The 23,933-nt window shown below is 46.4% G+C and overlaps 1 protein-coding gene across 5 annotated transcripts in view; it reads left to right on the top strand.

Moving 5' to 3' along the window:
• The window catches only part of TACC2 (transforming acidic coiled-coil containing protein 2), a 300,109-nt gene that overhangs the window by 126,229 nt on the left and 149,947 nt on the right, over nucleotides 1-23,933 (top strand). For all 5 annotated transcript variants that reach the window (XM_075348634.1, XM_075348635.1, XM_075348633.1 and 2 more), the window contains exon 6: nucleotides 2,267-7,108. In XM_075348634.1, the coding sequence (XP_075204749.1) occupies nucleotides 2,267-7,108 (4,842 nt within the window). The remainder of the gene's footprint in view (nucleotides 1-2,266; nucleotides 7,109-23,933) is intronic.

Here is a 23,933-nt window from a genome sequence, read left to right as displayed (position 1 = left end):
GACCACAGACGGCAGACGGAGTCCAGGCACAGCTTGAAGAAACCGGGTATGGTCCAGAGTCGGTCGGTATTCTTTCAGGAGGATCCAAAGGCAATCAGGAATTAGAAGCAGCAAGGCAGGAGCACACAGCAAGCAGTATACTCAGGCACTGGACTAGGCTTAGAGGCGGCCTTTTAAGCAGCTGGACAGGAAGTAGGGCAACAGAACAGTAAACTCCATGTTAACCGAGGGCAAGCTCTTGTCAAAAGAGAACTGGAAAACCCGGAAACCTGACACACAAGGGAAAGAATACAAACAGGGGAAATAGACATGCAAAGGAAAAGACACTCCAGGCGGCTTCAGTGCAGCAAACACCAAAGCTGCACACAACACGACAGACTTCTTCCAGAGCAGGCTCCTTCCAAAGTGGACCACATAGAAATGAGGATTCAGTGTCTATTACAGGCATCATGTGATCGGATTACATGACTTAAATAGGAAAGGGGAGTGATCCCAAAGAGCCACACCTGAGATTGACAGCTACAGCCAGCAGCCAGGTAGGAAAGGGTTTTTAACCCTTACAGCACCACAATCAAGGAAAAGTTATCAAACTACAGTAGTGAACCTGCCAGCGGCGTGGCATGGCGCTGTGACCTTCTGACACCAGATTCACTCGGGGTCTCCCCCGAGCGAGATACACTCATGACACCAACTTCCTGCCTTCCTGGTTGAACTAATTCATTTAGTATTGGATTTAATATGTAACCAAGATTTGACACCATGGAAGAAGACATTTTTGGGTCTTAACTAATCGTAAAGCTAAATGTGACATTAATACAGTGTATGGTGTTAGTGACTGGTGAGTGCTGGGTTTCATTACAACAAATGTTGTCTTAACCTCCTGCTTGATGAGCATTCTTCATTCTTTGCATGCTGATCTGTTCTTGGGATATCCTTTCCTGCTGTCGTACTTGCCTTTGATTCCATCTGTCTGGCTTGAGTCCAGCACGTTACTGGTCCAGTTTCCTATCTGGCCTTCTGCTCTCTGGGCACAGAGCGCTCATTCATATTTGACTGGTTGCTTGATAGCATGTCGGACATATGCCAATCTATTGCAATCCGTCATCTATGCATCATATTAGCTAGATTATGGCATTGTGTTAACTTGAGCTCTTTATTTGCTCTTTATTAATTTATCCTGGCATATTTGGCCACCGTGCACAAGTAATTATGCAATAATCATGCTGCTATTGTTGTAACCAGTCAGGTTATTCTATTTACCTTGTAAAACGCAAACTGAAATGCTAAATTCTTACTGTTTATTACAATTTTCTTAGCACGGTGTGTCAATTTTCCTATATATATTGACTGTCTTAAAGGGAACCTGTCAGGTGCAATATGCACCCAGAACCACGAGCAGTTCTGGGTGCTTATTGCTAATCCCTGCCTAACCGTCCCTGTATCTAGTAGCATAGATAAAGAGATCTTTAGAAAAAGTATTTCTAAAGATCCTTTAAGATATGCTAATGAGGCCAGCGACTAGTCACAAGAGCGTAAGTTCCTGTGTTCATTCCGCTCTCTTAGCATATTAGCACACCCACAGGGGCGTGCTAACATGCTATTCAATGGATATTGCCTAACTTTATCAGCGATGACGTGCGTACCTGTGTCCGTTGTCACCACATCAGATGTCAGGCAGTGCGCATGATCAGAAGTCCAGGCACTTCCGGTCATGCGCACTAGACCTCTCTAAAACCGGGACACGTACACCCAGCTTCATAATGCACATGACTGGAAGTGCCGAGGGACTCCTGATCATGCGCACTGCCCGGCGTCTGATGCGGTGACAACGGACACAGATACGCACGTCATCGCTGATGAAGCTAGGCAATGGCCATTGAATAGCATGTTAGCATGCCTCTGTGCGCGTGCTAATATGCTAAGAGAGCGGAATGAATGCAGGAACTAATGCCCTTGCGAATAGTCCCTGCGCTCATTAGCATATCATAAAGGATCGTTAGAAATACTTTTTCTAAAGATCCCTTTATCTATGCTACTAAATACAGGGACAGTTAGGCAGGGATTAGCAATATGCACTCAGAACTGCTCATGGCTCTGGGTCCAAATTGCACCTGACAGGTTCCCTTTAAGCATGCACTGCATGAATCTGCATATCTAGCTGGCTAGCGGTCTTCTTGGTGCCTGCATGATTCCCTTTTATGCAATGCATTTCTCCGTATTTATTGAAGGACTGAATTATTTCTAACATTTACCTTGTTAACTGCAGCTATCCCACCAGCGAAGAAGGTTCGAGGGATGAAGAATTTTTTCCAGCAGAAGATACAGGACTGATAGGGATACTCCGAGAATGGGGACAGCAAGTATTGCCTGAGAAAGTCTCTGAGACAGCAGAAGAGAAGACTATCCCTGCGGAGATGACTCATGCTGCCTTATTGTCTGAAGAAACATCAGCGATTAGTCCTGGTTTTAATTTTCAAGCACAAGAAACGTTTTTGGCTCGCGAACATTTATTAGCAATGCAAGACACAGATCCAGACACTGATCTATCACCCGTAACTAACTTTAAGAGCAATAATGTTGTACTGCAGGGAGATTGCAATCTCGACAACCCAAGTGTTCCTCCTCTGGCATCCATACCACAGCTGATTCCAGCATCCATGGAATTATTCTCCAGGAATGTCGCATTGTCTCAGCTAGTTGGAATTCTCCAAGAACCAGACAACACCGGTAACCAAACAAAGGAAGATTGTAAGGAGAGTAATACTGATATAGGAGGACAGAAAGGATCATGGAATAGTAGAACTTTAACTACAGATGGTGTAAATATCCAGACAGGGGGGCATAGCCCTTTAATCTTGCCCTTTACAACAGATGGGAGCTCAGACATCCATAAGGATAAACTCCCCTTACCCCATAGCATTGATAAAGAGAGCTGTCTCCACAGCGGAGAATCCCCGACAGCAGAGAGCTCTGAGCCCAATCTGGTGGTGTCGGAGCTCAATACTTTTTGTGATAATCTTGTTACATCATTGCTTAATCAACAGTCTCTGCTTGAGGTGACAGAACCACAAAGTCTTCCGGCACAGATGGGGAAGATAGCTGCCTATCCCAGTTCTCCTGTCAATCCACCCGATACATTAGAGATAAAGACTAATAGATGTCTTGATACTGTAGGATATGTAGAACAGGCAACCTTGGAACAAAACATTCAATCTAAAAGTGAAATTAGTGAAGACTATGGATTACAAAAACAGTCAATCACAGAGGTTGGAAATGTTACAACTAAAGAGCATTTAGATAAATTGGAGACAAAGGAATTGAAAAACAGTGAAAATACTTATTCCAATCCATTGACCCCAATGGTCATTCAAGTTCCAGTAACTCCTGGAATAGAAAATATTGTATGTACATCTGACAGTCTAAATGATGGCATCAATCAGGTTACACTGGAAACCCCAACATGCCTTCTAGATACATCTCTAGACCCCGTACATTTGACGAATGCAAGTGATCAAGTCCAGGTAGTCAACCAGGCTAGTACTGAAGGAGGTAAAGACCTTACATTTCAGAGCTCTGTGACCAATTTACTTTTAGAAGATGTAACAACCTTTTTCCTAAATACTGCAGATCTACATCTAGCAGCACCAAGTCCTGATCCAAAGGAAGAAACGGCAAAGGGTTTGCCCATAGGTATCAAAGACCAAGTACTGACTTCACCATCCATTGATGAGCATGAACAAACATTCGTAAGCCAGAGGGAACTCATATCCCAGCAAAACATTGATTGTAGTCCACTGAGTAATACTGGGAATGAGGTCCCAATAGAACAAGTTAGCAGGGTCATGGAGAAAGTGGCCACAGGAGAGAAGAGTAATACAGAGTATGATTTCAATGATTCCCAAAGTAGCATTAAGGAGGTATTTGTTGATGATGGAGTAAAAGTAGACAGCCATAAGGAAAAGGTTTTAAAGACTGATACAGAAAACAGTTATTTATCTTCTTCAGCATGTCCTGCAGTTGAAGGACACTCCCCAAGCACACACGTTTTACTAGATACGCCTGCAGAATCTATAAAAGACATTTTTGAAACTTTTTCGAAAGACGGAGAAGTTAATATTTTCCCTCCACAGATGGAGCCTTTATTATTTTTGAACGAGAAGTGTTATGAGGATGTATCAAGTCCAAAGGAGAAAAGTTTCTCAAATGAAAATTCTGAGACATTTCCTGTTGAAACCGAGATGAAGACCAGCCAAAACCAAAGTGGAAATGACATGTGTTTAAGTGCTATGCATCAAAGGCAAAGTCCTGATATTAATGCAAAGCTACAATCATCCCTCCTGTCTGATGTGGAAAACCTGAACCACAGGCCAGATTGTACCGTGGAGGAGACATCCAAGGTTCAGACACAACAGAATGTGTCTGTCATAAATCCAGAAGAGTTTCAAATAGTAGATTTCAGCCTTGAAAACCTGGAAAGCAGGTCTACAAAGAAGCAGGAGGTTTCCTTGAGTCAGCAAGATATCGCGTCTTTAGAGAACACACCCTACCTTGACAATGCTTTGTATCCTGTCAAAACCCTGGAGGAGAAAGTAGAAGACGTGCCTTTAGCATCTACATCAGAAACGCTAGAAAACATATCAGATGTAGTTATGAGTGCTGAAAAGGACAAATTCAGCTCTACAACTTGTAAAGACACTAGCACCATTGATGGTACAGATGTTTTGGAACTTCAGGACAACTTTTTGTTGTACAGTCAACTAGATGAAGAGAAGCAGTTGGGACTGGCGACAGAAGGTCAGTGTTTTTCCATTTCTTCAGTTAAAGATGACTATACTAATGAAGATATCCTTACTACCCAATCTCAAGTTTCTCCAGATGCTTGTCCACAGCTTCACGCTTCAAATGATCATTCAGCCCAACTTCAATCATCTGCTGACGACTTGGGCTCTATGGAAATATCAAAGGATTGTGCTAAAAATAAACCAGATATTGAAATAGACTTTGACAATGTAGATGACGTTGTTGTACACCCTTTTGAAGAGCTACCAAAAATTGAGAATACAACTGATCTTTCACATGTCAACCTTCAGTCTGAAGATTGTCAAAAATACTTATTCAAACCAGCAGATAAGTTTCCATCTGAACATATTTTAAGTGTTCCTCTTTATACCAGTGGCGAAGAAGATGGGTGTCCTTTACCAATTATGTGCCCAGGAACTGAAACCCAAGAATGTGACGATATTACAGCCATGACTGAAAAGTCTGATCGCAACCAAGGAATTTTTAGTAAAGATTTATCTGCTCAAACGCTTAGAAAAACCGATAGGGATCTTCAAGTTTTGTCTACTGGAAGTACTGATATCAACCCTCTTATTGACACCACAGAGGAGTCCCTTTTTATCAAGGATACTATGGAAACAACCAAAAGTTTTACTGAACCTACCAATCGTTCAGAAGAAATTGAGAATGATGACCAGGTTTATGTATGTTCTGCTGCATTATTAGAAGGACCACAACCTCCAGAACCATCTTCTTTTCCTAATACACTGGGAAGAGAAGACTCAAAGTCTCATCTTCTGTCTGAAGAGGAAACATCAGCAAAATCACAAAGTGTAATTGAGGAAACAAATAACCAAGATAAGAAAAATGTTACAGAAGAGACCATAGAAGTGACAAAATTAGTTCCACTGGTTCTTGATGACCACAAAGATACTTTGCAAATCTTTCAGACTGATGGATCTGGCGTTGCTTTAGGGGAGAATGATCAGGTAGATACAGAGACTTTTATTTCCCATCACAATCTCATGGAATGTCCTGATGTAAACACAGAAAAATCAGAGGACGCATTTAATATTTTGCATCATAATACACATAAGGAAGTACACCCTCAAGAAAAACATCCGGAAATAGCCTTTGAAGGCGTGCAAAACCTCAGTCCAATCAGGGGAGAAGCAATGACACATAGTTCTCAGGAGCACACAATCGAAGCCATAAAGACAACTATAGACACCGAAATTGTACTAGAGCAGAACATATCCAGTATGATCGGTATAAGTCCTGATTTGATTAAAACCCAGATTGATTGCATGCAGAATTTAGTACCTGCTCCTGAGCTGCACATCCTTTCCAAAGACAACACGGAATTTCCTTCAATAGTACCAAGTCAGATAGATTTAGGAAAAAGAACTGAGGAACCTCAATTAGTCAAACCTTGTGAAGAATCAGAAACATCCAACATCATCACTTCTGGTTCTGGGGATGGACATGAAATGATTCCTGAATCCTTACAAATTTTTCCAAAAGATAACTCTGATGATACATTGGAACCTCAAATAATTAACAATGAGTTCATTTCTGATCCTCCTGAAAAACAAGCAAATAAAGCATCTGATGTTATAATGGAGAAGTTGGAGCTAAGTGCAACAGAAGTAGATAATGCTCCTGAAATGATAGAAGCACCAGTTTCTGATCCACAAACTGTTCTAGATACAGATATTCTTTTTGATATGTCAAGTTCCGCAGTTAAGGAGACGGCAATCCTATCTGATGAACCACCTTTGCTTTCAGAGCAGACAAATACCGTATCTACAGATATAAGCCCTCCTTCTGATGACTTGGCATCTTTAGTCGAGCCTGCAGGTTCTGTGGACACAAGTATTACACAAGATACTATTCACGTGGAACTGCTCAATGAAAAATGTGATCCTAGCCCTGTGGAAACAGTCATCGTACAAAAATTGGAGCAACCTGACAAAACGGCATTGTCTGCAAACGAATTCTCTGGACCACTAGACATTGATCACACCGAAGGCAAGAAACATTCTTCTCTTGCATCCGCTATTGGAATGGACCTACCAGTTCTCGACTATGGTCATTCTACTGTTGCTCAAGAAAAGTCACTTACTTCTCCAACTGAACCGGGACCTTCTTCTCCAGTGATTAAAGGCCCAACTTTTCCTGCATCAGACTCGTATAGCTTCACCCAGAAACTGCGTAGTGTCCTACATTCGGACCGGCCAGTCACGAAAAAGACTGTGAAACCCACCACTCCTGAGCTACTGGTGATCCCCTCAAGTCCAACGATGCCTCCAAGAGTAACCAATGAAAGGTATTGTTGTAATTTTGTTTGTTAATTAAGTATTTTTACTACATCTAGTAGTGATGTTAAAGTGGATAGATATTGCCAGTTATTGGTAAGTGGTAATACTGACTCAAAGGCATAGTACTGTTGAAAAGTCAAAAATGACCTTGCACCTATTGGAAAATGCCCAACACAGTTGGGAATTTTGCTATAGTCCTACATGGGTTATGATTTTTCGACCTACGTAAAATAACTGAGATCACATAGTTACTGTGCTTTTAGCATGACAGCTTGCACCTTTTACATGGAGTTACTTTCCAGAATGACGAAGAACGATTGGTGATAGTTAGTATGAATTGATTTGCAGATCCAAGGCCTTTGATCATGTCAATAATCTGTGGCTGTAGGACCGGAGCCCTGAGAACTGGCTCCTACCTGATGGCATCCTCGGCTCGTTTTTTTGCTTAGCCATCCTTACTTGACATCTTTGTCACACCGCAACAATAACGTTGCACAACGCCTGTTAATAAAAAGAATAGCCCCGAATACCGGTTGTTAAGAAGCCGTTCTCAGAGCTCCCGTCCAGTGGCCATACATTACTGACATGGTTAATACCGGGTTCTTTGACTCAATTCATACCAGCTGCATGTAATTTACGGTTTGAAAAGTCATGGCCGAAAGTCTGATGACCAAATGCTGGAATAAAAGGTTATAATTTGGCTTTATAGGTGCTGCCCATGAAATGACTGTTACTATAACTTGCAAATGTCTTTTTGAAATGAATGCGTCAGTATATCTTAGACATGTTAAAAATTTTGGGCACTACAATGTATTGATTTCCGCTTGTTTCCGCTTGTTTCCTTTTAGCATAGGCTATGTGCAGAATATTATTTGTGTTTTTCCATGAACCTTCATGACTATGATGGATCTGTTTTACAAAACCCCATTTACAAACAGCACAAATAAAAATCAGTGTATGTTTAGCTGTGTCAAAAATTTGTAGCAAATACACAAGATATACATCAAGCTAAAAATCTTTACCTGGCCCTAAAATATTTTTTTTTACTTTTGCTGCATGTGGGGTTTGGAGTTTGCTCCAAAAATTTGCAACAAATCTGTAAAGGGTGCTTTACACGCTGCGACATCGCTATCGATATATCGTCAGGGTCACGTCGTTAGTGACGCACATCTGGCGCCGTTAGCGACATCGCAGTGTGTGACACCAATAAGCGACAATCAACGAGCGCAAAAACGTGAAAAATCGTTGCTCGCTGACGCGTCGTTCATTTCCTTAATATCGTTGCTGCTGCAGGTACGATGTTGTTCGTCGTTCCTGCGGCAGCACACATCGCTGTGTGTGACACCACAGGAATGACGAACATCTCCTTACCTGCGTCCCCCGGCAATGAGGAAGGAAGAAGGTGGGCGGGATGTTCCGGCCGCTCATCTCTGTCCCTCCTCTGCTATTGGACGGCTGCCGTGTGACGTCGCTGTGACGCCGCACGAACTGCCCCCTTAGAAAGGAGGCGGATCGCCGGCCAGAGCGACGTTGCAGGGAAGGCAAGTCCGTGTGACGGGTGATAGCGATGTTGTGCGCCACGGGCAGCGATTTGCCCGTGACGCACAACCGAGGGGGGCGGGTACGCTCGCTAGCGATATCGGTACCGATATCACAGCGTGTAAAGTACCCTTAAGGCCCCTTTACACGTCAGTGAGTACAGTATTTGTGACGCCGTTTTCATACGTCCTGGAATCACGGACATGCGCAGACACATTAAAATCAATGGGTCTACGCACACATCAGTGTTTTCACAAAAACCATTTGTCCATATGGAGCACCCACGTGTCCGTGTGATCTAAATGGAGACAAGTCCATTTTGCTCTGGCAGCACTGATGTCCCACGGCTCACACACTGATGTGATCTGTGTGACATTAGTGTGACATGTACCAGAGAAAACAAGTGTATTTGCAATAAAATTATTTTCTATACTCACCTGTCTCCAGCGCTGCTGTCTGTGGTACTGATGTCACTTGTTTCCAGCCCAGCTCATTATGGTCATTGCATATTCACTGCACCGCTGACCCGGAAGCAGCAGTGCCGGAGACATCAGCACCGGGGACAGCAGCGCCGAGGACAGGTGAGTAAAAAGTTCCTGATCTCCGTGTGCTATCCGTGAGGACACACATGTGCCAAAATCACAGCACACAGACTGCTATACGCACCTTCAACACATCCGTGAAAATGTGTTTGTTTTCCACGGATGTGTGAAAGAGGCCTAACAGGCAGAATATACCCTTACGTGGCAGTAGGGTGTGAAAATGGTTTTACTTTAATATCTCTTTCGGTAATTAAACTTTCACCACCCATTTCATTCTGTTTAAGGCCTCTGCCACACTCACGTGAATTTCACGCACGTGCCGAGAGACACGTATTTCCCCTGCGTGTTGTGTGCAGGTAAGTACGTGTCTCTGGTACGTGCGTGACACGTGTGTTCTACGTGTGCTATCCGCGATAGCACACGTAGAATCAGTAATTATTATACTCACCTGGTCCTTCCTGCTGTCCGTGGTGCTGTCCGTGGTGCTGATCTTCGGCTCCAGCCCTCCCGTCTCCCCGCTGCTGCTGCTGCCAGGCTGTGAAGTGAATATTCAATGAGAATAATGAGCGGCGGTCGGCAGCAAGAGGCAGCAGCGGCAGAGACAGGAGGGCTGGAGAAGGTGAGTTAATGTTTTTTTTTTTTTTCACTGACATGTGTGTTTTCTCCGGCGCGTGTCACACGGGACCGCATCCACACTACACCCGTGTGGTACGGGTGCGGGCCGTGTAACACCCGTGCTGCCGGAGAAAACACTGACATGTCAGCGCTTTGAAAATCGCACACACGTACAAACGCACACGGACACACGTTCCGTGTGGTTTTACGTGTGTGTGCCTGCTACCATAGGGTAGCATTGGTTAAAGTGTCTCCGTGCCGCCGGTACGTGTAAAAAATGACAAACACGTGCCGGCAGCACGGATGTGTGGCACAGGCCTTAGACAGTGCCCCTTCAGAACTTGATGTGGGCCAGTTTTCAACAAGTGTGAAAAATATGTAAAAAAAAGGGCACCATCCAGAAGTTAATGCACTTCCCAGAGCAAATGATGTCCTTCCAATTTAGAGTTTTCTCTTCGAAGTATGAACAGATTCTGATCAGGCCCTTATGAGAATGTAGAAGGTCATCTTTGTGGGTGATATTGCTATTTTTGATTTTTCGTGTCATCTCAGTAGGCCCTGACCCTACTTATGACTTCTTCAGATCCCCATTCTACATAGCAGGTCTACAAAACTGTCTCTCAAAAATAACATTTAAGGCTAAGTTCACACTTCCGTTATTTTCAATCTGTCAGGTCCGTCAGCAACGGATCAGTTGTTTTTTTAGATGTCAACTGATGCAACTAATGTGTTTTTCACAGGATTCCTTTCACAGGAATCCTGTGAAAAAACGGATCAGTTGCGTCCATTACATCCGCTGTGCGTGGGTTTTTTGACAGATCAGTCATGATCCGTTCGTGTTTGGGACAGCCCAGTGGGTGTGCCAAACATGCTGGGCATGCTCAGTAGAGCATGACGGAATCCAGTGCTGGATTTCGTCGTAAGACGGATTACGACGGAATCCAGCACCATAGACATACATTGCAAGTGTGACGGATGGCGACGGATTCCTGCGCGGTGCATTGTTTTCGACGGCCCGAAAAACGTTACATTCTGCGTTGCTCCCCGCCCGGCGGTCAGTCAAAAAACGACGGACCGCGACGCAGCGGATGCAACGCAGGGTCATCAGTCGCAATCCGCCACTAATGCAAGTCTATGGGACACAACGGAATCCGCTAAACGGATTCCGTTGTTTACCATAGCGGCGGATTTCGACTGATACATTTTAGCGGAAATGTGAACTTAGCCTTAGGCTAGGTTCACATTTCGGTTGTTTTAAATCCGTCAGGTCCGTCGGCAACGGATCAGTTGTTTTTTAGATGTCAACTGACGCAACGGATGTGTTTTTCACAGGATTCCTTTCACAGGAATCCTGTGAAAAAACTGATCTGTCGCGTCCGTTACATCCGCTATTCGTCCGTTTTTTGACGGATCAGTCATGATCCGTTTGTGCTTGGGACAGCCCAGTGGGTGTGCCAAACATGCTGGGCATGCTCAGTAGAGCATGACGGAATCCAACGCTGGATTCCGTTGTAAGACGGATTACGACGGAATCCAGCACCACAGACATCAATTACAAGCTTGACGGATGGCGACAGATTCCTGCGTGGCGCGTTAATTGTGACGGCCAGAAAAACGTTACATTCTGCGTTGCTCCCGCCCGGCAGTCAGTCAAATAACGACTGACCGCGACGCAGCGGATGCAACGCAAGGTCATCAGTCGCAAGCCGCCACTAATACAAGTCTATGGGACACAACGGAATGCGCTAAAAGGATGCCGTTGTTTACCATAGCCGCGGATTGTGACTGATACATTTTAACGGAAATGTGAACCTAGCCTAAGAAAAAAAATTGATTTTTACATTAAATATATATTTGCTATCCAAATAACTGTTTTTAAGAATTAGATACGTGAAACCAGAAATGTATGGAGACCTACAATATCGCTGTTTTTTGATGCATTTTTTCTTGCAGATTTTAATCAATTTGCAAGGGATAATGTATCCCACGAAAGTCTATGAGAATCCTGAAGTGCTGTGCACACATTGCAGATTTTTTCTTTACAGATTTTGGTAAAGAAAAAAACTGCACCAAACAATCGACATGTCGATTGTTTCTGTGTTTTTTTTTCTGGCATTTTTCCGATCATAATGCATAAAAAAACTCATAGAAAAATGAAAAAAAAATGTTCCTTTATCCGCAGCATTTTTCCTGCCAAGAGATGCAGTTTTTGGTGCAGAAAATCTGCACCCAAATCTGCAAGGTGAGAACATACTCTTATTTTTCCATATAGCTATGGACGAGGAACAGTATATACAGTAAGTGCTATTAGTATCAAACAACCCCTTGAAGGGATGTTGTCATCTTAGGTAACCCAAGTCTACATGAAGAGCTGTATAAACACTGATTTATCTTGCCCATTGTAGTAATTTGTGATTTTTGAATACCTAGCCCACCACTATTTTAAGCTTATGACTTTTGTCTATAAATTACTTTTTACCTAACTGTACGAAGGATGGATTTTTTCAGCTTAAATTCCATAGCCGACATTTTAAGCAAATCAACTGCAAAATCTGCTTAAAATTTACCTAGGATTTCACATTTTTCCATTGAAATCAGTGAGATTAGCAAAAAGAATTGTCATGCTGTGGAATTACAAATCTGCACCGCATGGCGATTTCCAAGTGTTTGGTTCTATATTAAGCCTTGTTCGCTCTGTGTGTGCACAGACCAGTAATAGTTTAGGTGCTATTTCACACAAGTGATTTCCCATTCATTAATTTGTTTTATGGACCTGACTAATGCATGTAAGGCCATGTTTCCAGTACTCTTGGTATCTGTCTCCACACGTACCGGAGACACGGACACATGTAGACCCATTACATTCAATCAGTCTGCGCGCACGTCCATGTTTTTAAACAGACCATGTGTCTGTGTGCGCCACATGGTGACATGTCCATTTTCTGCCACCAGCACGGATGTCAAACAGACCGCACACAGATGTACCGGAGAACACACAGGTCACATAAAAATAAAAATTTTTTATATACTTACCGGTCTCCGGCGCTGCTGTCTGTTGAAGAGCTGTAAAAGCACTGATTATCATCTCGCCATTCTAGTAATTTGTGATGTTTCTGAGCACCTAGCCTACCCATCTGGGTCCCGCTCATTATGCTCATGAATATTCACTGCACTGACTGCGTACCCAAAAGTAACAGCAGCGCCGGAGACAGGTAAGTATACAAGTTCCTGCTGTCCATGTGCTATCCAGATGTCACACGGATTGCACAGGGAGAGCACCAGAAACACGCGCACATGAATACACAGACACATATACGCTCCTACACCATGGACCGTGAAAAATGTTTGTTTTTTTGCACGGACGTGTGAAGGAGACCTGATCCTGCGATATAGGTGAGCACACTAAGCTGAACTTGGAGCCAGTCACATTTGCCATTTGTGGACTGATTTTTAATATGGCCATTTGATCCTGGCTTTAGGATACATATTTTCCATTGCACAATCAAACAAGGAAAAATGACATCTAATCTGCCCCTTGTAGCCTCAATGAGTATTTCCCCATTTTTGAGCAGCGGTCTTCTGTAACAATATCCTAATTATATGTGGCTTTCAGAAAACTGGAGATGACCAATCCTGTTGCCGTTACAGCTCTGATAGGCCCGAATGGTTAATCTGCCTAAGGGTATGCAAACCAAATATATTTTTGAAAAAGCGCCGCAAACCCATCACAAAAAATGAACATACTGCACAAGAAAGTAAAAACGACATTCAGTCTTTTTTTCCCTTCTTTTAATCACTTCAGGGTTCGGAAACTGTGAAGCAGCTAAAAGATGTAACATGTTCATTCTTCGGGCGGCTTCGCTTGGAAGATGCCCACTTTTTATAGTTAAAAATATACAGAAAAAAACACCAGCAACAGAACAACAAACAATTTCCAGAGAAGTCACATCAGGGAATGATGCTTTTATCCTGAAACTGCTTTGTCTAGGAAAACCTCCGTGGCTCCACCGGCATCTTAAAGACGTTGTGTGCACATACCCTAATTGTGCAGCCATGTATCCTCCCCCAATCACCTTATATCTAGAACTTGTTTACCTATTCAGGACTATTAGGCCTTCTTCACACATCCGTGCAAAACACAAATGTTTTTCACAGTCTTTGGTGACGGTGCATATGTGTGTGCGTGTGTCCATGTGTGTGTTCTACGTGTGCTATTCGTGTGACATCTGGATAGCACACGGACAGCATGAACCAGTATACTTACCTGTCCCCGGCGCTGCTGTCTCTGGTGCTGCTGTTTCTTCCAAGTGCACAATTAGTGCAGTGAATATCAGTCACAAGCGTCAAGCAACACATGTGACAGATGCAAAACAACGGAAATATGGACTTAGCATTAGATGACTGTCAATCATTCGTCCGGCAGCAATCTCCTCCAACGCTCTCATACACAAGAATGCTCGCTCTACCGAGTGCTTGTGTTCTGCCAGACATCCCTGGTGAAAGCTTATAGCATAGACTTCCCATACACATTAGGCGGCTGTCAACTGAATAATCCTTTCTCCAATCGATCAGCCGACTGACATCTCAGCCGACACTCCCGTACACCGAACTCTCATTTGGCCAAGCGCTTCTGTATTCTAGGAGAAAGTTGCTGACTGACATGTCGTCAGCGGCTTATCTCTAGGAGAAAAATGCGATTGGAAATGTGCTATCAACATCTCCCCCAACGATCAGTCAGATAGAAAATGCAGTCATCTGACCCCATCTTGCGAGCTCAGCTGACATTAGTCTAATATGTACGTGAGTCTAAGAGAATAAAAGGAACAGCACTCTGAAATCGGACATGTCAGATCCCCTTGTCACCCATTATCTGTTGGGGAATAGTTGTCACAGGTGACAGACAGTCATGTTGTTTCTGGCTATAGAAGGTCACAGTGTTTGGCTGCGCAAAATACTCCCTGACTTTCTATTGTTTTTGCTGTTAGTATTCGTTGTAATAGGTAGCTTTCCTGCTGGGTTTTCATCTCGCCCCTTCTGGACCCAGCAGGAGCTCACCTTCCACCCAGCTGTTGATTATCAGTATTCTCTCCCTTCTTCTCTGGACTGGTGCTGGTGAAATTATTCAGTTCATTCTAGCTGCAAGCAGGTGGCTTGCTCTCATCTGTAGTATTGTTGCTCAAGCTTTGCTGAACTCTTGCCTATGTCATTTGTAGATAAGTAGTTCATGCTTTTTCCCCTGTGTGTCCCCCTTGTGTCTTCTTTAGTGTTTAGTAGGGTTGACGAAGAGCTCATCCCACCTGTTCCCTGTTTATGATCTAGCACTAGGGATACCTACGGTCAGGTATCCGGCTCAGCACATAGGTGCGGAACCTATCTAGGGTGGTGAGGGACCCCAGGGAGCAGCAGTAGGTTTCGTCAGGAGTCACCATCTCCCCCTTCCCTAGAGGCAGGGGTCCCCTTCCCTTACTTTTCGCTGCTTGCGTGGTACTTTCTCGTACCTACCGTGACAATAATCAGGAGACCCCATCCATATTAGACTACTCGGTGAGAACGATGGGATCAGCCAATAGTCTATAACCCTATAATAATCTATGCGGCTGAATAAATCCCTCAGGGGTCAAACTCAGGAAGGGGTCCCCCATATCCATAACATTGTTACATGGTGCTGCACAAGCTGGACTATGATTTAGCATTATGCACCCATTGGCACCCCTATATTCACCTATAAGAATACTTCCGCAATTCTTCATTTGTTTGAAGAGTTTTTCCTCTCCTCCCTATTTGCACACTCTCCTGTCTTATTTTATTACGTATATTTGTGGTTCCTTTCGCCTCAGACTCTTTTTGCAATTGACATCCATTGTCATAATGATGTAATGCATTATTTTAACCAGACGACATACAGATCAATATTCCCATTGTAATGAGCATCCAGCCCTGCGTCACGCTAGTAGCTTGGGGCGAGAACTTGCCACACAATACACTGGAGACTGTGGCGTCTGCTGCGGTGTCACGGCTTTGTTTGTGACCTCTGAATTGTTGGCAGCTCTCTGCGACAATCCGGTTGTCAGGTGGCACCTACTCCATTGTCGTTACTCTGTATCTCGGCATACTTGGGCTTCCTTGGCAACTTAACTGTGTTGACAAGCCATTACTTTGCACAGTGTGGCGGTAATGTATCAGGCGTTGGGGAGTATGGGACGGATTACAAGTATTATAGCAGATTTCTGTTCGTTTTTTGCCAATATTGAAAGTCAGGATGTCAAATGCGTCCTACGATAAAGTTTCCAGAAAACTTTTCCATATGTTTCCGTCTTTTCCTTCGATCTCAAGTATGTCCTAAGAATAGGACGTATTTCGGACACCTCTTGAACTTGACAGGATTTGGCAATGGCTGTGGCTCTTGAGATCACCAGATCCGTCCCAGTGACATGGACTGTCTCTCACAGACTCAGGGCAGCGATTACTACTCCCCCTCCCTGCTCGCTGCTTTCCTCCAACCGATTGGAAGGCTTTGTATTCCTGCCCTGAGGGGTGGGAATGTTTCAGCAGTGCCCAGGCATGCTGCTTCAGTGTGTGTCACAGATTTCTCTGGCCCTGTGCAGGACCCCATGTCTGTCTGGGAGCTTTCTCAGTGCCCTTCCCTAAGGAGGGAAGAAGGAGGCAGAACCCCTCCCAGACAGGCATCATTCCAGTCCATGGCCTTTTGTTGTGTCTCAACTTTCACTAAGGAGAAGTAAACTTTGCTGCCTCCTTTCATTCCATTCCTGGGATCTGACAGACACAGGCATGGGACATCCGGCACGATTCCCAGGACGCTTCTTCTTCGGGATTTAAGACGTAGCAGGGAACGCCTCGGATAATTGAAGTCGAAGCGGCTACTTGGGCACAGAATCTCGGTGAGTAGGGATATATTGTAGGATACTGTGCCAGGAACACCGTCATATACAGACGTAAGCGGGTTACGAGGCTCCTGGTACCCCATATAACCCCTATTGGCCTGCGTTGGGCGATGTACCTGTTATTATTATTATTATTATTTATTATTATAGCGCCATTTATTCCATGGCGCTTTACAAGTGAGAGAGGGTATACGTACAACAATCATTAACAGTACAAGACAGACTGGTACAGGAGGAGAGAGGACCCTGCCCGCGAGGGCTCACAGTCTACAGGGAATGGGTGAGGGTACAGTAGGTGAGGACAGAGCTGGTTGCGCAGTGGTCTACTGGACTGAGGGCTATTGTAGGTTGTAGGCTTGTTGGAAGAGGTGGGTCTTGAGGTTCCTCTTGAAGCTTTCCATGGTAGTGGAGAGTCTGATGTGCTGAGGTAGAGCGTTCCAGAGTATGGGGGATGCGCGGGAGAAATCTTGTACACGATTGTGGGAAGAGGAGATGAGAGGAGCAGAGAAGGAGATCTTGTGAGGATCTAAGGTTGCGTGCAGGTAGGTACCGGGAGACTAGGTCACAGATGTAGGGAGGAGACAGGTTGTGCATGGCTTTGTATGTCATGGTTAATGTTTTGAACTGGAGTCGTTGGGCGATGGAAAGCCAGTGAAGGGATTGGCAGAGTGGCAAGGCTGGGGAGTAGCATGGGGAGAGGTGGATTAAGCGGGCTGCAGAGTTTAGGATAGATTGGAGGGGTGCAAGAGTGTTGGAAGGTAGGCCAGAGAGCAGGAGGTTGCAGTAGTCGAGGTGGGAGATGATGAGGGCATGCACTAATGTTTTTGCATTCCTTTCATTCCAATGTTTTTGCATACCTGTTCCCCTAATACTGGCGTCAGACATATGAGACTGCGAATATGAAAAATTAAAGAGAAGAAATAAGAAACTGCGAGTCAGTGTCTTCTACGTGTGACAAGCAGGAAAAGTTTGGCAATTGTTATAATGGAAGATTTTACGATGTCATGAATCACTGCGGGGAGTTTTGGATCTTATTGCTAGGCTGATGTCATACGGATCATCGAGGACGGTAATGCTGGAATAATCAGATATGGATGAAGTAATATATGGCACATTAATATGGATATGACCACCAAGATGGCGAGTATATCAGGATTATGGGCACAGGCCATGTTACACCTGTTGTGAGAGGAGAATTGGCACTATAATAATGTGGCGCAGAGTGGTGCTGTATACTAGTAGTAATGTGGCGCAGAGTGGTGCTGTATACTAGTAGTAATGTGGCGCAGAGTGGTGCTGTATACTGGTAGTAATGTGGCGCAGAGTGGTGCTGTATACTAGTAGTATTGTGGCGCAGAGTGGTGCTGTATACTGGTAGTAATGTGGCGCAGAGTGGTGCTGTATACTAGTAGTAATGTGCAGAGTGGTGCTGTATACTGGTAGTAATGTGCAGAGTGGTGCTGTATACTGGTAGTAATGTGGCGCAGAGTGGTGCTGTATACTGGTAGTAATGTGGCGCAGAGTGGTGCTGTATACTAGTAGTAATGTGGCGCAGAGTGGTGCTGTATACTGGTAGTAATGTGGCGCAGAGTGGTGCTGTATACTAGTAGTATTGTGGCCCAGAGTGGTGCTGTATACTGGTAGTAATGTGGCGCAGAGTGGTGCTGTATACTGGTAGTAATGTGCAGAGTGGTGCTGTATACTGGTAGTAATGTGCAGAGTGGTGCTGTATACTGGCAGTAATGTGCAGAGTGGTGCTGTATACTGGTAGTAATGTGGCGCAGAGTGGTGCTGTATACTGGTAGTAATGTGGCGCAGAGTGGTGCTGTATACTAGTAGTAATGTGGCGCAGAGTGGTGCTGTATACTAGTAGTAATGTGGCGCAGAAAGGTGCTGTATACTAGTAGTAATGTGGCGCAGAGTGGTGATGTATACTGGTAGTAATGTGGCGCAGAGTGGTGCTGTATACTGGTAGTAATGTGGCGCAGAGTGGTGCTGTATACTGATAGTAATGTGGCGCAGAGTGGTGCTGTATACTGGTAGTAATGTGGTGCAGAGTGGTGCTGTATACTGGTAGTAATGTGGCGCAGAGTGGTGCTGTATACTGGTAGTAATGTGCAGAGTGGTGCTGTATACTGGTAGTAATGTGGCGCAGAGTGGTGCTGTATACTGGTAGTAATGTGGCGCAGAGTGGTGCTGTATACTGGTAGTAATGTGGCGCAGAGTGGTGCTGTATACTGATAGTAATGTGGCGCAGAGTGGTGCTGTATACTGGTAGTAATGTGGCGCAGAGTGGTGCTGTATACTGATAGTAATGTGGCGCAGAGTGGTGCTGTATACTGATAGTAATGTGGCGCAGAGTGGTGCTGTATACTGGTAGTAATGTGCAGAGTGGTGCTGTATTCTGGTAGTAATGTGGCGCAGAGTGGTGCTGTATACTGGTAGTAATGTGGCGCAGAGTGGTGCTGTATACTGGTAGTAATGTGGAGCAGAGTGGTGCTGTATACTGGTAGTAATGTGGCGCAGAGTGGTGCTGTATACTGGTAGTAATGTGGCGCAGAGTGGTGCTGTATACTGGTAGTTTAGTGACACAAAGCAGTGAAATATACTGGTTATAGTGTGATGCAGAGTGGTGATGTATAGTGGTGCCACATTACTACCATACATGGTGGCGATATTGGTGATAATGTGGCACGTGATATAGATCGGTAATAATGTGGCACATTTTTTATATATATATATATATATATATATATATATATATGTATGTATATTGCTAGTAATGTGGTACATAGTGGTGATACTGATAATATCAGAGTCGTAATGTATACTGGTATTAAAGAAAAGCCCGGACGCCTGCCCTGAAAGGGCTCAAGGGAGGGCAACATGACTGAGGAGGGATGCTAGGCCTGAGGGTTAGCAAGGGGTTAAGGTACAGGGTATTTTGTGCGGGAAAAGTGGGAGGTGGAGTTATAGGGCTGTGGGGCCATGTAATTGGTCAGGGGGTTGCTAGGGTAGGGGGGTATATACAGGGCTAGATTAGGAGGTGGGAGGTCATTCACTACCTGGAAGACGTCTTGAATTGTTGCTGATTCGCTTGGATCCTGAAAATTGAGGGCTTCGGGGTACAGATGAAGAGGAGGAGGAGCAGCTGCAGCGATGGCCCGGCGAAGTCGGCGGCTCTGCAGATGGGGACCCCCCTGCCTCCGAAGCGGCAGTGAAGACCGCGGTTTCCTTAGCGCCTCAGCCCGGAGATGCCGCCGAGGACCCGACGGCGGAGAAGAAGCCCCAGCGGAAGACCCACGGCAGCGGCGGCAGATTAAAGAAACGGGACAAAGCGGGGCCTGGGCCGGAAGTCGGGCCACGGGCATCAAGGCAGCGGGGCGGTGAGTGACATGGCCGGCCTCCCTCCACTTCCGGTTCGCGGGGCGCAGTGTGATGCGCGCGTCGCGGCTGCGTGGCCCGCCGCGCTCACTTGCTCGCCGAGCTCGCCTGACCCGCCGCGCTCGCCTGACCCGCCGCGCTCGCCTGACCCGCCGCGGTCACGGGGGTCGACGGTGTCACGTGGGTCGGCAGTGTCACGTGGGTCGGCGGTGACACGTGGGCGGGCGGCACGGTTACGTGGGCCAGCGGCGCGGTCACTTGCGGTCCCAGTGGAAGACGTCGCAGTGACCTGCATCAGATGTCGGCAGCGGGGCGGTGTGACGTGACCGGCCTCTCCTCCACTTCCGGGTTGCGGCGCGCACTGGTGACGCGCGCGTCGCGGCCACGTGACCCGACGCGGTCACGTGGTCTGGCGATGCGGTCACGTGCTTCGGCGCTGGTGTCAGCTGACCCGGAAGTGTCGGCGATGAATCCTGCAGCGATCGGCGGCGGCTGCAGAGCAGGATGCGGGGAGGATTTCGCAGACCCAGACGACCATCCAGCAGCGGTGCGGGCAGTGGTAAGTGACATCACTGGCCCTGACAGCCTCAGATCAGTACGGTGCGGGGGTCAGCGTGATACCTGGGCGGCGCGGCCGCGTGACCCATGGCGCGGTGCGGGGTCTGGCGGCGCAGTCACATGCCCCTGGCATCTCGGTCGTTCACTACTGCCAGGGATCTAGGTGGAACAGCCTGAACGGGGTCCAGCAGGCAGTGGCGCATATGCCAGCTGGCGGATGTGCGGCTGGAGCGCACCACCCCCCCCCCCTAAGTTGTGGCTCCGAGCCGGTGACTACTTGACAAGCGTCCCTGGCTGGCCGGCCAGTCCGGCCGGTTGCGTTGCGGCCCTGGAGGGCTGCAACCTGCGTTTACCCGTGGAGAAGATGGCGGTGCTCGACGCGGAGGACATGTGACGGCTGTTCCGTGGGATCCCATGGAGTCAGCCTAGTAAGTTACGGCTCACTTAAAACCTTGTATTAATGCTTGAATTATGGTGGGTGGTAAGGGTGTCGTTAGGTATGATTTTGGGTGCATTAGGGCGGTAGTTGGTTTGTCAGCGAGTTTCGGCAGGAGGTTGGGGACCCTGAGTACGGCGTTGAATTTTACGTGTGAGTGGTGGCTACGTGGTCCCGGGTGCCTTGCTATGCTAGGGTGTCTATTTATAGGTGACGACTTTGTTTATTCTGGATGGCGTAATGGCGCTTGCATTCTCTGGGTGTTTTGTATGATTGGGTGATTTCCAGGTGGTTTGTGACTGATTCAGGTGGCAAATGGGTTGTGGATAGCCACGGTCACGGCAATTCCAGGGTTTCTGTAATGGTCATGGGGGTCTTTTAGCTAGAGGATTATCTCGGTTCATAATAGGTGATAAGAGTTTGATGGTAGTCCACTGACATGGTGGCCCGGTGTGCGGGGGGGAGCGTTGCATGGGGTGTGTGCTATTTGAGAGGTGAAGGGGAAGGTGGTTGTGTTTTAAGAGGGGTGCTTTAAGTTTTATGGGCATCGGGCTAGCCCGGTTCTCCAACTGGTGTTGTGTGAGTACTGGGGGTATTTTGCTGGTCCACTGGGGCGCGGCATGTTTTGTTGCGGCCAGACGTTAAGGTCGAGATGATGGGAACAGCAGTTTTTGGATATCTGTCCTTCCTTGCGGCGGTGGACGACACCTTTCTGGGGGTCTTGAAGTTGACCAGTCACCTGGATGCGGTGCCCAGGCTAGCCGTCTATTGGCAGGAGTAAGAGGCGATAAATATTAAAAAAAAAAAAAAAAAAAAAAAAAGTCACGATTTTGTTGCCTTTGCCTGTAATCGTTTTTCAGTGTTTGTTTCCGATATCTTTCGTACATGTATTGTGTGGAGCTGGATGTTTTATGGTTGGGCAATGCCGGTTATTGGGGTCTATGGTTCGGGTTCGTTCCCATAGTTGGGTATTATTCCAATATTCGGGATGGTTGAGTGCTTATTTTCTGCTTCTGGGACAACCTGGGCTTGCTAAGCTGTTTCTTCATGCCCAGAGTGTATTTGCAGAGTTAGAATGTGTGGGCTAAATCGATGTGTGTGGTTTGTATAGGTGGGGCCCTATGTTTGAGGTACAGTTACGGGCCATTATCAGGTTCCCGTGTATATCATGCTACTGTTTGGTGGTCCAGTTTGGCTTCTTGAATTCGGGGGTTCACGTGCCGTTTGGGGGTTCATGGGGAGATTACGGGAGTCTGCCGGCAGTGTCTGCACGGGGGCAGTTTTAACAAGTTTTATACACGCGGATTGGTATGCGGTTCTTAGTAGGGTTGCCGGCTTAACGTTGGCAGTCCGTATTGGGCGGCATTCGTTATGGCGGTTGATAGTAGCTCCACAGGAGTTTATAATAAGAGTAGGTGGTTCTCGATTACGATGGGTTTGGGGTGTTTCTTCTGGGTACAGCTGACTTGGCTTTGCCTTATGGGTATATGGTTCGTCTTGGTGTGTTTCTTCCTGGTGCCCCCCGGGTAGGGGGCTCGGGTAATGTGTCGGTGCAAGGAATAAGTGACATTTGCATTGGGTGATCTAGTGTGTGGCTTATTGGTGTCGGGGGGGGCCTCCTATTGGCGACTTGCGGGAGTTTCCAGCCAGGTAGTGCTGCTGGCGGGTGTTGCTCCATTTGTTGATTATGTGGACAGACTGTGGGGCCTGTTGTGGGTTTCGCGGGCTGTCACGCGGTGGTGCAGCCCCTCCCGGCAGTACATTGCCGGGTGGTTCCTTTGGTCTTACGTATTGGTCGGGACCGGCAGGTATCACGGGTGCACAGTGGTGCGGCGCAGCTGCGGGTGAGGTATTTGAAGTAGTGTGTGAGTAGGTTGCAACTATGCCATTACCTCCCGCAATGTTGGGCTGGATGGCCGGGGTAGCCAGGGCGGTATGCACTGGCTCTTATGGTTTAAGGACGTGGTAATTGTCTGGGGCGGTGCCCCGTTTGGGGGGTTGTTTTGCGGCGCTTTAGGGCTGAATGGCGGGGAGGCACCAGACACTCGTGGGTGCAACGTTGACGGTTGGCCTTGGCTTATGGTGTCTGCAATTTCGGAGAAATATGGTGTTTGAGTTTCCCTGGATTACGGGTCGAGTGGGAGTTTCTTTTCTCTCATTTTGTGAGTTGTATTGAGTCTGCAGTTTAGCGGGAATGGGGTGTGGTGTGCAGTTGGCTTTTGGTGAGAGGGTGGCAACGGTAGGGTTGTGCTTCCAGGTTCAAAGCACACGGAGATACCAATGATTAACTGTGCTTATGTGCACCCCCCTTTTACGGGGCTTTGAGCATTATGCGGTGGTCAGAAGGGTGTATGCTGACTTAATTAGGGAAATCATCTGGTGGTGGGAGTATGGTTACACAGTGGGATATAGTTAAGGTCTTTTCTTCAGGCCGGTGGTCGGCTTGACTGTCTTTGGTCCCGTGTTGTTGTGCCTTTGGGGTGGAATGGTTTTGGCTATTGGACTGGGTGGTAATTCCAGGATCGGTGTGATAATACACATTTTACGGGAACAGCAGTGTTTTGGTACTGCACGTGGGTGGAGGAGACGTGGTCGCTGGGGGGGCATCCGGGGTGCTTGATCCGTGACATCGGGCTTGATTGCCCTGGGCCATTTCTTCCTGCCTGGGTGGCGTGCTCGTGTTGTTGTTCGCAGGGGCATGACTGTCTAGCGGTTCATTATTTGGTATGTCTTAGGATCTGCCAGATGTTGGGGAAACAGGGGAGGTTGTTTTGTTTCCAACTATAAAGGTTGGCTTTGCTTAATTACCAGCTGATATGTAATTTGGAGGCGCCTGCAGTGTAGCTGTCTCAACGAG

The sequence above is a fragment of the Anomaloglossus baeobatrachus genome, chromosome 5, assembly GCF_048569485.1.
Source record: "Anomaloglossus baeobatrachus isolate aAnoBae1 chromosome 5, aAnoBae1.hap1, whole genome shotgun sequence".
Taxonomy (NCBI): Eukaryota; Metazoa; Chordata; class Amphibia; order Anura; family Aromobatidae; genus Anomaloglossus; species Anomaloglossus baeobatrachus.
The sequence above is the reverse complement of the archived record's forward strand: the minus strand, read 5'-3'. Positions and strand labels throughout refer to the sequence as shown.